The 13,855-nt window shown below is 56.7% G+C and overlaps 1 protein-coding gene across 2 annotated transcripts in view; it reads left to right on the top strand.

Moving 5' to 3' along the window:
* Positions 1-13,855, top strand: part of PARVB (parvin beta) — a 107,668-nt gene that overhangs the window by 84,728 nt on the left and 9,085 nt on the right. For both annotated transcript variants that reach the window (XM_047786039.1, XM_047786038.1), the window contains exons 7-9: positions 175-233; positions 3,630-3,649; positions 11,611-11,672. In XM_047786039.1, the coding sequence (XP_047641995.1) occupies positions 175-233; positions 3,630-3,649; positions 11,611-11,672 (141 nt within the window). The remainder of the gene's footprint in view (positions 1-174; positions 234-3,629; positions 3,650-11,610; positions 11,673-13,855) is intronic.

The following is a 13,855-nucleotide window of genomic DNA, read 5'->3' as shown; positions in this document are numbered from 1 at the left end:
CCACCAAAGGGTCCCCTCTGTGGTCACCTGCAGTCCACCCCCAGGTGGGTGTTGAGCCCCACCTTTGCTCTCTGTTGTTCCTCAGAGACTCTCCCAGGCCGGGGACTGTGGGTACCTGAAGCCGGGGGGCTCTCTGCCTGCGGGGTGTTGATTTGTTCATTCTGGGGTTTTCAGAAGCGGGAAGGCATGCTGCACTCCAGCCACGTGACAGAGGAGCTGACCACGACCACAGAGTAAGTGAACCTGCTGCCCCACCCTCAGGCCCTGCTCCAGCCGGGGACCCACATGGGCTGTTTTCCATTCCACGGCCCTTGCCCCTGAGATGGGATTTTTCTCAAAAACGTCCACTCTGGCTTTCTGTTCTCCACGTGCTTTCTTCAAAGTCTGTTTTGGTTTGGTTTGGTTTGGTCGAGGAAGGGCAAGAGAGCAGTTCGTTTGGGGGGGTTTTTTGTTTTTGATTTTTTTGTCTTTTTAGGGCCAAACCTACGGCATATCAAAGTTTCCAGGCTGGGGGTTGAACCAGAGCTGCAGATGCCAGCCTACACCGCAGCCACAGCAACGCGGGATCCAAGCCAGGTCTGCGACCTGCACCGCAGCTCACGGCAACGCCAGATCCTTACCCCACTGAGCAAGGCCAGGGATCAAAGCTGCATCCTCAGGTTTGATCAAACCTTCTTAACCCGCTGTGCCACAGCAGGAGCTCCTGGTTTGGTGCGTACCTGAGGAATTCCAAGCTCTTTTCTTTCTTGCCAAGTAGAAAAATAAATACGTGTGTTATCGGAATTTGAGCTTTAACTTGTGCGAAGTCGTTTCTGGAATGAGGCAGGGAATAATAATTAAGAATATAATCGATCACATTCAAAAGCTCTTCTAAGAGAAGGAGGAGGAGAATTTTAAATGGTGAATTTTCATAGAGTGGGAATGCCAAAGACTTCAAAGTTTTTGATGTTAGATCTAAGTTATTCGTTCCAAAGACTTTGGACTGTCCTTCCTTATGCTGGAAGGTGAGTTTGAAGAATATCGAGAGAGGGCAGGGGGTGGGGGGTGGGGGAAGGTGTTCAGAAGAGTCAGAGGGTCCCTTTGTCCCAGCTCATGTATTGATCCACCTTCACTCTGTCAGAGGGAGGCCACTGTACGTGTCAACGAGAACCTTCTTCAGAGAGACAGGACCGAGCCGTTCCTCACCTCTTAGAGGAGGCTGGGGGGCAATTTTTAAGAAGGCTCGAAGGCTTCAAACCTATTGAAAATAGCCAATCAGATGGTGTATTTGGCACGTGGTTTTCAGGAGGCCTTAAGACTCCTTGTTAAGCATCTTTAAAATTCACTGCATTGGTGCCTCTCGCCTAAACCTGTTCCAGATGAAACAGAACATTAAAAATTGATCGTCTCAGCTCACCCACCTGCTCCCTTCAGAGAGTGATTAATTACTGTGTCATGAATTCATGTATGGTCTTTGAAAAATCGAGCTGACACAGGAAACCACTCCTGGCGTGGGAGCTGTCAGGTACATCAGAGAGACGCTGGCATGTGGCCTGACGTGTGTGCACATCTGTTCCAAGCCCCCTGCGGGGGGCAGTGGGGGGGGGGTGCGGGATGGGGGCCTGGTGCTGAGCCTGGCACGGTGGGCCTCAGGTAGCTGGCTCTGCCTGTTCAAGAGCAGGAGGAGGGCAGTTTGGTTGCGGCGGGAGGGCTCGGGAGTGGGGTGGCGTCTTAGTTATTCATCCTTGTGTAAGGAACGAGCCCCCAAGCCAAGGGGCTTAAAACAAGTCGTTTTATTTGCTGACAGTGCTGTGGATCAGCAGTCTGGTGGTTGGTGCTGCCCCGTGGGGGCCTCTGTCTCTTCCTGTGTCTCTTGTCATCATGGAGCAGGGCTTTCTCCCTGGGGGGGGGGCCTTAGGGGTCCCCAAAGAGTGAGAGGGCTGCTGCAGGCCCCTGGACCCCCATGCGCTGTGTCCTCCCGTCCTGCGGGTCAGAGCAAGTCGCCAGTCACCCTGGGTGGGAGAGGCGGAGGCAGACCACTGGGTTGGCCAGGTCGGTGATGGGGGGGGTACAGTGATGGGGAGAGGGTGGGACGGTCTTTCCTAGTCTCGCAGTGCGTGAGGAAGACCCGAGAGGGCAGCAGGGGGCAGAGGGGGCTGTCACCAGAGCTGGCCGCTGGGAGGACGGCTTCCACGACTCACGGCAGGAAGCAGCACCTGGGGGGCCTGCTGTGCTCGGGCACCATGCCGGGCTCCCGGAGGCTCAGAGGTGTTTCAGACTCGGTTCCTCGCCTGAGGGCTGGTGGTTTAGCTGGTCGTGTCCACAGAAATGTGAAATCCAGCCCAGTGACCTTGTGGGAGGTGCTGCGAGGCCCTCAGGGAACAGAGGCAGGTGGAGGGAGGTTTCTGGCAGAGGCTGCCCAGCCTCCCGCCTGGTCTCCTAGACTCCAGGGTGTGCTCCATCCTGTCTTCCCCTCCACGTGGCCCCAGTGGATCTGCTAGAGCGTCAGATGTCTTAGCACCACCCTGCCTGCTTTCTGGCTGCATCTGCTTCAGTCCCCCTGGGAGCCCACCTTCCTGCAGCTCCGAAGATCCACCTGCAGTTTCTCAAGGTGGTCTCTCCGCTCCCGTAGAGGCCCAAAGTTCTTCCCATTCCTTCGGTGCTGAGGTCACCTCCTCCAGGAAGCCCTCCTGGTTTGCCAAGCAGGAGTGGCCGGCTTCCTTTACGTTCCCATAGCATCTCCTCTACGTCACATTTCTGGGGCTCAAGGCTGTGTTGAAACGTGGGCTTCCACGTCTCTCTCACTGGCAGGCGTCATGTGGGCGGGGCCATAGGGTGTTTATTTCTGTGTCTCCATGGCCTGAGCATCCTAGGTGCTCGAGAGACTCTTTGCTAAGTAAGACGGAGGCCAAGGATTGGGGTCTAGAGGGACTGGGGGACGAAGTCAAGGGGAAGCTAGTGCATAGAAGGGACCAGTGCGGTCGTGCACTTAGGTCCTCGGGGAGGACCCAGCCCGCCCTTGGTTTCAGCTCTCACCTTGAAATCAGGGCCCAGCCTCTGGGTCTCCAGGATCCTTTAGTTCCATGATTTCCCGGAAGAGCATCGCGCTTACTCACCAAAATGGGGACCCTGGGGAGCCTGCACCCTTGTAGTTAATTTTATTTATTTAATGAGTGAATTCTTGGCCGTGTCCTCGGCCGGCAGAAGTTCCCCGGGCCAGGGGTCAAACCCGCGCCACGGCAGAGATAACACCAGATCCTTTACCTGTTGAGCCACCAGGGAACTCCTGCATCCTTGTATTGTGACGTTTAAATGGAGCAGGTGCCTGAGGACTCGTTTTCTGCTGAAACGCTCTCCGGGTTGACCACTCTTAGGATTCAGTGTCCCCCTACGTGGCATCGATAGGGTGGCTTAAGTCACAATGGCGGCCAGCTGCTGGTCTCAACGAGACATTTAGAATCCACCCGCGTACCTCTTGATTGTAAACAGAGGAGGAGAAAATGTCTCAAAATGTGACTTTACATTTTTGTAAGTAACGCTTCGACCAGGCAATTTGGGGCTCCGACATGCCGGTCGCCTCCGCCACCTGCTGCTTGTAAAACTGGGTTCTGAGCCCCCCGTCTGATGGTTGTCTCTGTTCTTATTTGCAGGATGATGATGGGCCGGTTTGGTAAGTAACGGGTGGGAGTGGGGGTGGGGAGTCTGAGGTCCCCGGGCACAGTGGGACAGTCCCAGGAACCCCCAGGGTTCACACAGTCACTCAGGGGCGGCAGGGCCCTGGGTGGGTTTCGCTGCTCCCAGCAGTTTTGGAATCTTTGAGAAACAGTGTGGTCCTACGGTAGGGGCGGCCTGCATGGTGGGTGGGGGTTTGCGTCTCAGAGCCAGAGCCTGGGGGGTTAAGAAGATTGAGGTTGGAGGTTGGAACCGAGGACCGGGGAGTGTGCGGGACGTGGCACGTGGTCTCACATGCAGGCCCTGGAGCAGGGCGGGGACCCAGATAAAAGGGAGGGTAGCCATGTCTGCGGAACATGGAGCACGGGCAGGCGGCCAGAGGCAGCTTCCTGGTGGGATGTACTTTCTTTTTTTTTTTTTTTTTTTATTTTCCCACTGTACAGCAAGGGGGTCAGGTTATCCTTACATGTATACATTACAATTACATTTTTCCCCCAGCCTTTCTTCTGTTGCAACATGAGTATCTAGACAAAGTTCTCAATGCTCTTCAGCAGGATCTCCTTGTAAATCTATTCTAAGTTGTGTCTGATAAGCCCAAACTCCCGATCCCTCCCACTCCCTCCCCCTCCCATCAGGCAGCCACAAGTCTCTTCTCCAAGTCCATGATTTTCTTTTCTAAGGAGATGTTCATTTGTGCTGGATATTAGATTCCAGTTATAAGTGATATCATATGGTATTTGTCTTTGTCTTTCGGGCTCATTTCACTCAGTATGAGATTCTCTAGCTCCATCCATGTTGCTGCAAATGGCATGATGTCATTCTTTTTTATGGCTGAGTAGTATTCCATTGTGTATGTATACCACATCTTCCGAATCCAATCCTCTGTCGATGGACATTTGGGTTGTTTCCATGTCTTGGCTATTGTGAAGAGTGCTGCAATGAACATGCAGGTGCACCTGTCTCTTTTAAGTAGAGTTTTGTCCGGATAGATGCCCAAGAGTGGGATTGCGGGGTCCTATGGAAGTTCTATGTATAGATTTCTAAGGTATCTCCAAACTGTTCTCCATAGTGGCTATACCAGTTGACATTCCCACCAACAGTGTAGGAGGGTTCCCTTTTCTCCACACCCCCTCCAGCACTTGTTATTGGATGTACTTTCATTATCGTTTTCCACCTTAAAATCTTCGGCTTGGGGTCCCCATGGGGCGCAATGGGATTGGCAGCACCTTGGGAGTGCTGGGACGCAGGTTCAATCCCTGGCCCAGCACAGTGGATTAAGGATCCTGCGTTGCCACAGCTGTGGCTTAGGCAGAGCCTGTGGCTCGGGTCTGATCCCTGTCCCGGGGACCCCATGGGCCGTGGGGTGGCCAAAAAAAAAAAAGGAAAGAAAAGAAAAAAAATCTCAGCCTAACAAACCTCGTTAGGGTCAGGCAGCCTTGGCTGTGGTCCTGGCTGGGCCACCTCTGGCCCGCTGCTTCACCTCTCTCCCCCATGGGCTTGTTCGAAGGATTCCTTCATGAGATAATAAATGCTGGATCTACTTGGCCCGGGGCCCGACTCTCTCTCTCTGTTACTGTCGTTTTCAGCGGTCATTCCCAAAGTGCTGTCCCCTGCCCCCGTGGAGCCCCTTGACTCATCTTCATCGCAGCGAGGGCTGCAGATAAAGGGCTGGGAAGGTCCAGCTCTCGGCTCTGTCCGGGCTCACCGCTTTGGGGAGTATTTCAAAACAAGGAGCTCTCACCGCCTCCCTCTCCCAGTGCCATGTTCTCCAGGAGGCAGAGAGGGGAGCACAGCTGCTGGAAGGAAAAGTGAAAACCAATGAGAAGGTCCCCTGTGCCCTGGGAGCCTGCCACCCGGAGCTGGTCCCTAGCTGCGGGTACCTGGGAGTAAGGGGTGCCACTCTGGGGGCTCCCACGGGGCTTGGCCATGGGGCTCTGTGACCTCACGGTGATTGGGGGACCCATGGCACACGGCTGCTGCCCTTCAGTTCTCAGAGGTCTTGAATGAGAGAAAATGCAGCACTGACATGTCCTTAAGCTTTCTTTAAGTAGGTCTCGAGCTGTGCGGGGGAAATTCAGTCTTCACAACCCTTTTTTAAGTAGCACTTCAGTTCTTTTTAATGTCTTTATTATTAAAAAACATTACAGGGAGAGGAACAGAGCCCTCCTGTGTGAGCCCTCCTGTGTCCGCCTGCTGAGGGTCAGAACCCTCCCGGAGAGTGGGGGGGGGCAGCCTGACTCTGCCCCGGGGCTGAGTGGGGCCATTTGGGGGTGCCCTGCACCCTTCTGTCGACTCCCCATCCTTTCTGCACAGGGACTCTGACCCTGTGGGATTATAGAGGCACAGCGGTGACTCCACTGGGGCCCTTGGAGCATCTTTATTTGTTTGTTTTGGCCACACCCACAGCACGCGGAAGTTCCCGGGCCGGGAATCAAACCATCAAACCGCACCACAGCAGTGACCCCAGCTGCAGCAGTGACAGCACTGGCTCCTTAACCGGCAGAGCCACCAGGGAACTCCTGGCCCTTGGAGCATCTTTAATGTTGCTTTGGTTTTTTGAGTTGTCTCTCCCGTGTGCGGGGTGGGCCTGTTTGAGCTTTGGGGGACTTGGGGAGGATCATTTCAGCTGGGGGGCTGTGTGCAGCGTCCCGTATGGAGGGGGGGAGGCTTAGAAACCCCCCGGGAAGGAGCGCTCAAGGGGCTGGTGGACCCGGCAGTGGTTCCTGCTGAGAGAGGGTGTCGTGATGTGAGCGACAGCCCTGCTGCTGCTGCTGCTGGTGAGCACCGCGGGGGGGGTGGGGGGATGGGAGGATGGCACCCCAAGAAGCCCTGGGGTCTGGAGTCCTCCTCATTACTCGCTAGGCTGTGCTTGTGAAATGCAAACAGGCTATTAGTGGGTGACAGGCGATTCCTTCCACCCCCAGCTTGGCTTCTGCTGACGCACGCCCGCCCGAGGTCTCCTGGTTACCCGCTGGCAGCCTCAGCACCAGCTTCCGTAGGCCCTTCTCCCCCGGGAGCCCCACAGCCACACAGCCCCACCTGGGGGGTGCTGGTCCCTGGCCCGCCCTTTCCGTTGGTGCCTCTGCACCGCTGTCACTTCCTAAAGTGAGGGTTAACCCTCACTCTCCTCAGCGCCCCCAGCTTGTCTGAAGCTAAAGCCACAGTCCCTGGGCCTGGAATGCTCCCCCTTGAGACCGCCCATAGCCAGGAGGCTCCCCACCATCCTGCCCGGGTCACCCCGCTCCATCCTCCAGCTCCTCCCACCCCCATCCTGCCTAATTATCCCGCCACTCATCTTCTTGCTTTTAGGGAGCACGTTGCTCCCAAGCCTGGCAGATGGGGGTTCCTGTTAGACTTGGGGCCCCTGGCAGGTTCGGGGTGCCTGGACTGTCGGGGCCTGTCATTTGGCCCTTCCCTCTTTCTTTTTGCACGTGGTTCCTCGAGCTGCAAGCGTCCCGTGGGCTGGAGTGTGGCTTCCTCCGCGTGCACCCCAGCCCTGGGCTACACACATTCTAGGAGCTCCCTGGACGCCAGGCTGACCCTCCTTGGCTAAGGTCTGCCTGGGGCTTAGCAGGGAGCCCAAGGGCTCGGCCCCAGTTTCTCACAGGAGCACTCTGAGCCAGGGAAGGTGGGTTCACGCCGCTCCCCCGCCCGGGGTCCCCCTTAGCCGCCTCCCGAGGACATCACCGCCCTGGTTGAAGCAGGTGGGAGGCCCTTCTCCCCAGGGGAGCTGGGAGCTGCAGCCTGATCTCCATGGCAACGGCTTGCTGGCTGCCTCTCCTCTGCAGGCTCCCCTCCCCCTCCCCGGGCTCCGGGAAGTTGGGGAGAAGGGAGAAGCTTTCTTCCTCTTCCTCCTGGACTCCTCGTGGCCGCTGGTCAAGCCCCCTCCCACCTCCCGGTTTCTGCTAACACTGCAGCTGGATCATGCCATTCCTGGTCTCCATCCTCCACGGCTCCTCGCCACGAGGGACCAGCCCCTCTTTGCTTCCTGCACGGGCCACACGGTCCAGAACGCACTCTGGCTTTCCGTTCCCTCTGCCCAGAAGGCCCTTCCTTGTCTTCTTGCCCAATCGAGCCCCACTCAGATGTCTGGGCTCCTGTGAACCCTTCTTCCACCCCTGATCTCGGATGCCCTAGGGACCAGGCCGCTGACAAAGAAGAGGGAAGTGGGAGTTCCCGTCGTGGCGCAGTGGTTAACGAATCCGACTAGGAACCATGAGGTTGCGGGTTCGGTCCCTGCCCTTGCTCAGTGGGTTAACGATCCGGCGTTGCCGTGAGCTGTGGTGTAGGTCGCAGACGCGGCTTGGATCCTGCGTTGCTGTGGCTCTGGCGTAGGCCGGTGGCTATGGCTCCAATTCGACCCCTAGCCTGGGAAACCTCCACATGCCGCAGGGGCGGCCCAAGAAATAGCAAAAAAAGACAAAAAAAAAGAGGGAAGTGGCCAGAATATCAAATGCTGATGGTGGGGAGTGCTGGGGCCTGGGGCAAACAGGGGAGTCTGAACCCTACTTGCACGCGGGGTTCATCCATGCTGAGGTGGGGGATGGAAGCATACTGTTGCCTCAGAGTCCATTTCTTCAAGAGAAGCCAGAGGAGTTCCTGTGGTGGCGCAGCGGAAATGAATCTGACTAGGAACCATGAGGTTGCGGGTTCGATTTCTGGCCTCGATCAGTGGGTTAAGGATCCGGCATTGCCATGAGCTGTGGTGTAGGTCACAGACATGGCTTGGATCTGGTGTTGCTGTGGCTTGGTGTAGGCCGGCAGCTGCAGCTCCGATTCGAGTCCTATCCTGGGAACCTCCATATGCTGCAGATGTGGCCCTCAAGAGACAAAAAAAAAAAAAAAGGCCAGAAATTCAGAACTTTTGGACAAGTCCTCTTAAATTTTTATTTATTTATTTATTTTTTATTTTTTGCTTTTTAGAGCCTCACCTGCGGCATATGGAGGTTCCCAGGCTGGGGGTCTAATTGGAGCTGTAGCCGACGGCCTACACCACAGCCACAGCAACACAGGATCCATGCTGTGTCTGCGACCTACACCACAGCTCATGGCAATGCCGGATCCTTACACCACTGAGCAAGGCCAGGGATCGAACCCGCATCCTCTTGGATGCTAGTCAGATTGGTTAACCGCCGAGCTACACTGGGAACTCCTTATTTTAAAAATATTGACTCAAACAAAACCCACTTTGTTTGGAGAAGCTAAGCAGCTCTGAAAGGTGGACAGGGGCGGACACTGAGGTCTCTGATGGATTTTGGCCCCTTTCTCTGGCCTGTTGGGCGCCCCTCTTTGCAAGCATCTCTCAGCTTGCGCCCTTCCAGGGGTGGGGCTGCTCCTGTTCATCCTGGTGACTGTCCCCAGAGCCTGCGGGGAGATTGGAGGCAGGAAGAGAGGGCCCCAGTGAGCTGAGCGCCAGTGACACACCTGGCGGGCGGTGGCTTGGCCCTTGAGTCACTCTCTTGGGTAATTCTTACACCAGCGGTGAGCCAGGGGCTATTTTCGCTCCCACCCTCGAGAGGGAAGCGCCTTGCCTACGTCACAGGCGTCAGGATCTGAACTGGATCTGTTTTTATTCCCAAGGCGGCCAGACCCACCACCTGGATCTGACGTCATCCTGTCCCCTGGGTGCAGGCGAGCGGGGCACGGGGGCGCCGGCCTCCAGACCCGGAGATGGCTCCCCTGCCGCCCTGGCTCCGCGAGCCCGGCAGTGGCCCAGCTAAATATACTCGGCTGACGTCAAGGCCGTTCTGCTCCTGGGGTTTTTCTTAAGCTGCATTTAAAGTTTGTGTTTTGCTTTGTAAAGATTTAGCTGCTTTTTTTTTTTTTTTTTTTCCTCCTCTTAGCCGACTGCCGTATTGAGGATAATCTGACTTAGATGATTATAGAAATAATTTGCAGCTGCTGCGGTGGAAAAGCGGGGGGAGGCAGTTCTGCGGGGCTGGGCCTCTGGGCTGCTATTGGCTTTTAGGTGAAATAAGAGGGGCACCCCTCTCCCCAGCCCCCCACCTCCATCCCCCCACCCCCCACCTTCCCAGCACCCCCTGCCCCCTGCACATGGGGATGTACACCCACACACACATACCTGCCTCTGCCTCCCACCTTCCTGCCTGCTGCCCACCCCTGAGGCCAAGGAAGAGGCCATACCTGGGCTGGGCCGGGCTGGGCCGGGCGGAGGTTTGAGCGGCTCCTGGCCCCTGGCCTGTGGACCCTTGAGCACCTGCAGGTTGTTTGAATGGCCGGGCTCTTTCCTCCAGGAGAAGACCCAGCTCACTTGGCCACGACCTGCTCTCTTTCTCATTTCTCCCCCTCCCTCTCCGGGTCAGGAGGCGGGTCCTGAGGCAGACCCTGAGCCAGCTTTGTTTCTGGGCCCCAGCCCCCTCCAGACAGGTGGATCTTTCTGGGCTCTCCACCCCCCCACCCCAGAACTCCACCTCTGGGTTTGGACCCAAGTTCCAGCTGGCAATAGAGGGCCGTTCTGCTGGCCGTGGTCCTCTGAGCAGGCACCTTGGGAGGAAGGGTGGCTCCTTGAGGCCAGAAGCGGGGACCCCAGCATCTTCCAGGTGCCCTCCGCACTCCCCCTCTGTCCTGGCAGCGAGTCCCCACGGCCCCGCATCCACCCTGCAGACCTCAGCCCACCTTCCTGGGGTCCAGGCAGCGAGCTCTGTCCTGCCTCCCTGTGACCTGCCATGGCAGCCTGGCAGCCTCAGGCTAGAACCCAGCCCCCAGCCAGCCCTGCTGTCCCATCCACTGAAAGCCATGCGGCCTTGGCCTCCAGTGGCCTCGCACTTAAGAGCGAAGGGATTGATTCTGTGTTAATTTGGAAGGCGTGCTCGGGCCTGTGCGTAGCAGTTAGAGTGGGTCGGGGTCCCTGGGAGAAAGAACGGGTGGGACACGGAGGAACGGGCTCCTTCAGGCCCTGCAGATGTTCCCACAGAGGCAGACGCCCGGGGAAGAATAATTGGAGGAGTCTCAGCAGGTTTCCTGGTTCTTTCCTTTGTTCTGAGCACTGGCTGTGAGCCCTTCATGGCTCCGGAGCCGGAGCTGGGGATAGTGCAGGGAGCAAGTGAGACGGTGGGCCTAGCCTACAAGGGGCTGACAGTCCAGCAGATGATACCCAGCAGACAACTAAAAATAAAACACACTCTCTGGTAGTGATTACGTGCTATGAAAATTGCGCTGGGGTGAGGGGCCAGAGAGCGGGAGTGGGGCGCTCTTTTTGCAGCCGTGGAAGGCCCCTCAGGGAAGGTGAGGTCTCAGAGCAGTCTGGAGGAAGTGAAGGAGAGAATAGCAGGTGCAAAGGCCCTGGGGTGAGCGTGTGATGGAGGGGCCACCAGGAAGCTGGTTGGTGGAGTGAAGTCAGGGAGGACCAGTGTGTTGGGGGTGGGGTGATGCTGCACCTGCTTAGACCCCACGGGCCTGTGGGAATTTTAAGATTGATGAGAAGCCAGTGGAGAGTTTTATTCAGGGCAGGGAGGGGCAAGGCATGAATCAGTTTACACTTTAAAGGGCTCCTTGTGCCTATGAGGGAGAGGGGGCGGGAGGGGGGGCGGGAAGGGCTGGGAGTGGAGGAGGGAGACGGATTAGGCAGGAGCTTGTAGCCGCCCCAAGGTGACGGGCTTGTATTGGGGGGTGGGGGTGGGGGCTCTGATTTATTGACAAGGTTTACCGACTAAAGGGGACAGGTGGGCGGGAGAGGCAAGGACGCCTCAAGTCCTAGGATGTGATTTTGGGGGGCCAGTGTTGAAGTGGTACTCCTGTGTTTCCTGCTGAAAGATAGAACCCCTGGAAGCGTCTTTTCCTTGCTTTTGCCCCTCATCCGTGCCCACCCCTAGGTTCTGGCAGGCGCGGAAGAGATTCTAGGCGGGTGGGACATCCCTGGGGATTAGAGGCTGCCTGGTCCCCGGGCGGGGATGTGGGCGGCATCCGAGTCCCCTGAGACCCTCTTCTGTGTCTCTGCAGAGCGGGACGCCTTCGACACGCTCTTCGACCACGCCCCGGACAAGCTCAGCGTGGTGAAGAAGGTGAGCGCTCCACGGGGGTGCGTTTCCCTCATTTCCCGGCTTCCTTACCGCACGGGCGCCGTGCTGGGAAGGAGGTGGGAAAATGTTTGAAATCTCTGAAATGTTTGCCACGTGGATTGAAGTGTAATTATAGTTAGAAGCGTAACTCCAGTGCATAAAATTAGCACCTTTTAACTCAGCATCCTTGCTCCTGGATATCTTCCTGCCCGCCCACCCCACCGCTGCTGTGGAGTGAATTACCCAGCCAGCACCCGATGGCGGTTCCTTCCGAATCAAGGCTTTTTTTTTTTTAAATTTTTATTTTTAATTTCCAATGTGGAAATGTTTTTGAGCACATCTGCCCGCTGGCCTGGTGACCATGAAGCTGCATTCACGACGTGCCTGGTAAACAAGCAGACTCTGCTGGGCGGAGCTGTTCCAAGCTGCATTTGGCCTGTTCCCCCCCCCCCCCCCCGCTCCCCCCTCCCCCCTGTTGGGAGGACAAAGGGGAGGCCCTTCCCCAGTCCAGGCAGCCTGCTGGTCAGGCTGTGGATGGAAAAATCCCTGTGAACGAGGCTGGGGGAAGGGGTCTGCTGGGAAGGTTTGCTCTCCCCCAGAAGAAATCCAGACTCACCTCACTGTCGTCCCACCCACCTGTAAAATCTGAGCCCTTGACCCTGGGGAGAGAGCTGTCTGTGTCTCAGACTGTTTTTCCACACAGGTTTCTCAGTGCAGGACTTATCAGAGCCTTTAATAGGCTGACATGCTTTGGAATTCTCGAGGAAGAGGATTCCGATCTGGCTCCCCCACTTATCAGCTGTGTGACCCGCGCAGATAATAAGTCCTCCCTGCAGGTTCCCCATCTATCAAGAGAGAGGCGGCTTTTCTGAGGATACAGTGTGATTGCTCTGTGCAGGGCCTGGCCCCATGTCGGCTGCTGACTGTGTGGAGTATGAGGTAGCGGCAAGCTGTCTCTGTAGATCTGGTGCTAATTCATTCTTTGAAAAAGCATGTTTGGGGCTCTGGGGGCTCCAGTCATGACCAAGACAAAATCCTTGTGTTTGCCTGGCAGCTTCCTGCTTCTGGCCTGGCCCTTTCCCCACCGCCACATTGACAGTTGCCTTGTTAGTGGAGATACGAACTCGGCTAGGATCCATGAGGATGCAGGTTCGATCCCTGGCCTTGCTCAGTGGGTTAAGGATCTGGCGTTGCTGTGAGCTGTGTTGTAGGTCCCAGATGTGGCTCGGATCTGGCGTTGCTGTGGCTGTGGTGTAGGCCGGCAGCTACAGCTCTAATTGGACCCCTAGCCAGGGAACCTCCATATGCCGCCAGTGCGGCCCTAAAAAGAAAAAAAGAAAGAGAGGGAGAGAGAGGTGCTGGGTTGATGGTCCCGTGCCCCGGAATAAAAGCAGTTGGACCCTGTCCACCTCACCAAGTCCGTCTAGGGTCACCCGCTGCTACCCTTTCCCATCCCACCCACATCCACCCCCAGGGAGAAGATGCCAGAAGGTTCACCCGTGTGTATGTGGCCTGGGTGACTGCTCCGCCCACTCCCCCCTCCCCGTCTTCTATGCGCCCCCCCCTAGCCTAAATGCTCCCCCCTCTGACATCTTCCAGGAATCCACACACTTATCGCCCCACCCACCCCCACGTTGCGTGGTTGCACGTGCTTTGCTGTATCTCTTGACTTCTCCGTGGTGTCCACTGGGGGTGGATGTGGAGAATTATGCCTCCAGCTCTTCAGGGTGGGGCTCCGTCTCATGAGTGGTCTTGCGTCCCCAGCACAGAGTAAACGTGGGTCTAATGAATGAGGCATTGGTTAGGGGCGGTGGTTGTCCTGACTTTGATTGAAGTTGGGTTTGGTGACTGAGCCAAGTGACAGGGGGCAAGTTTTCCACTCCGGCCAGAGAGGAGCGGTCCGCGGCCCTTGCTGCGTACTTAGCAAGGCTCAGAAAAATCTCTGCTTACCTGAGCTAAAGCCCTGGGTAGAGCTTCTTCCTCTGCTGAAACGGATGGCTGGGGCTCTGGGCAGCCTTTGCTCTGTCGCATAGTTCAAGCTTACATCTAGCAGACGTTTAAACATTTCGTCATCTCCCCCGACGGCTGTGTCCGTCTCGAAGGCACCGATGATGCGATGATGCTTTTCCGTAGGGATGCTGACGAGGGCACGTGCGTGTCGATGGCGAGTGTGCCGCGGCGGGTGA

The sequence above is a fragment of the Phacochoerus africanus genome, chromosome 7 (genome assembly GCF_016906955.1).
Source record: "Phacochoerus africanus isolate WHEZ1 chromosome 7, ROS_Pafr_v1, whole genome shotgun sequence".
Classification (NCBI taxonomy): Eukaryota; Metazoa; Chordata; class Mammalia; order Artiodactyla; family Suidae; genus Phacochoerus; species Phacochoerus africanus.
Note: the sequence above shows the minus strand (reverse complement) of the source record. Positions and strands in the feature narration are given on the sequence as shown.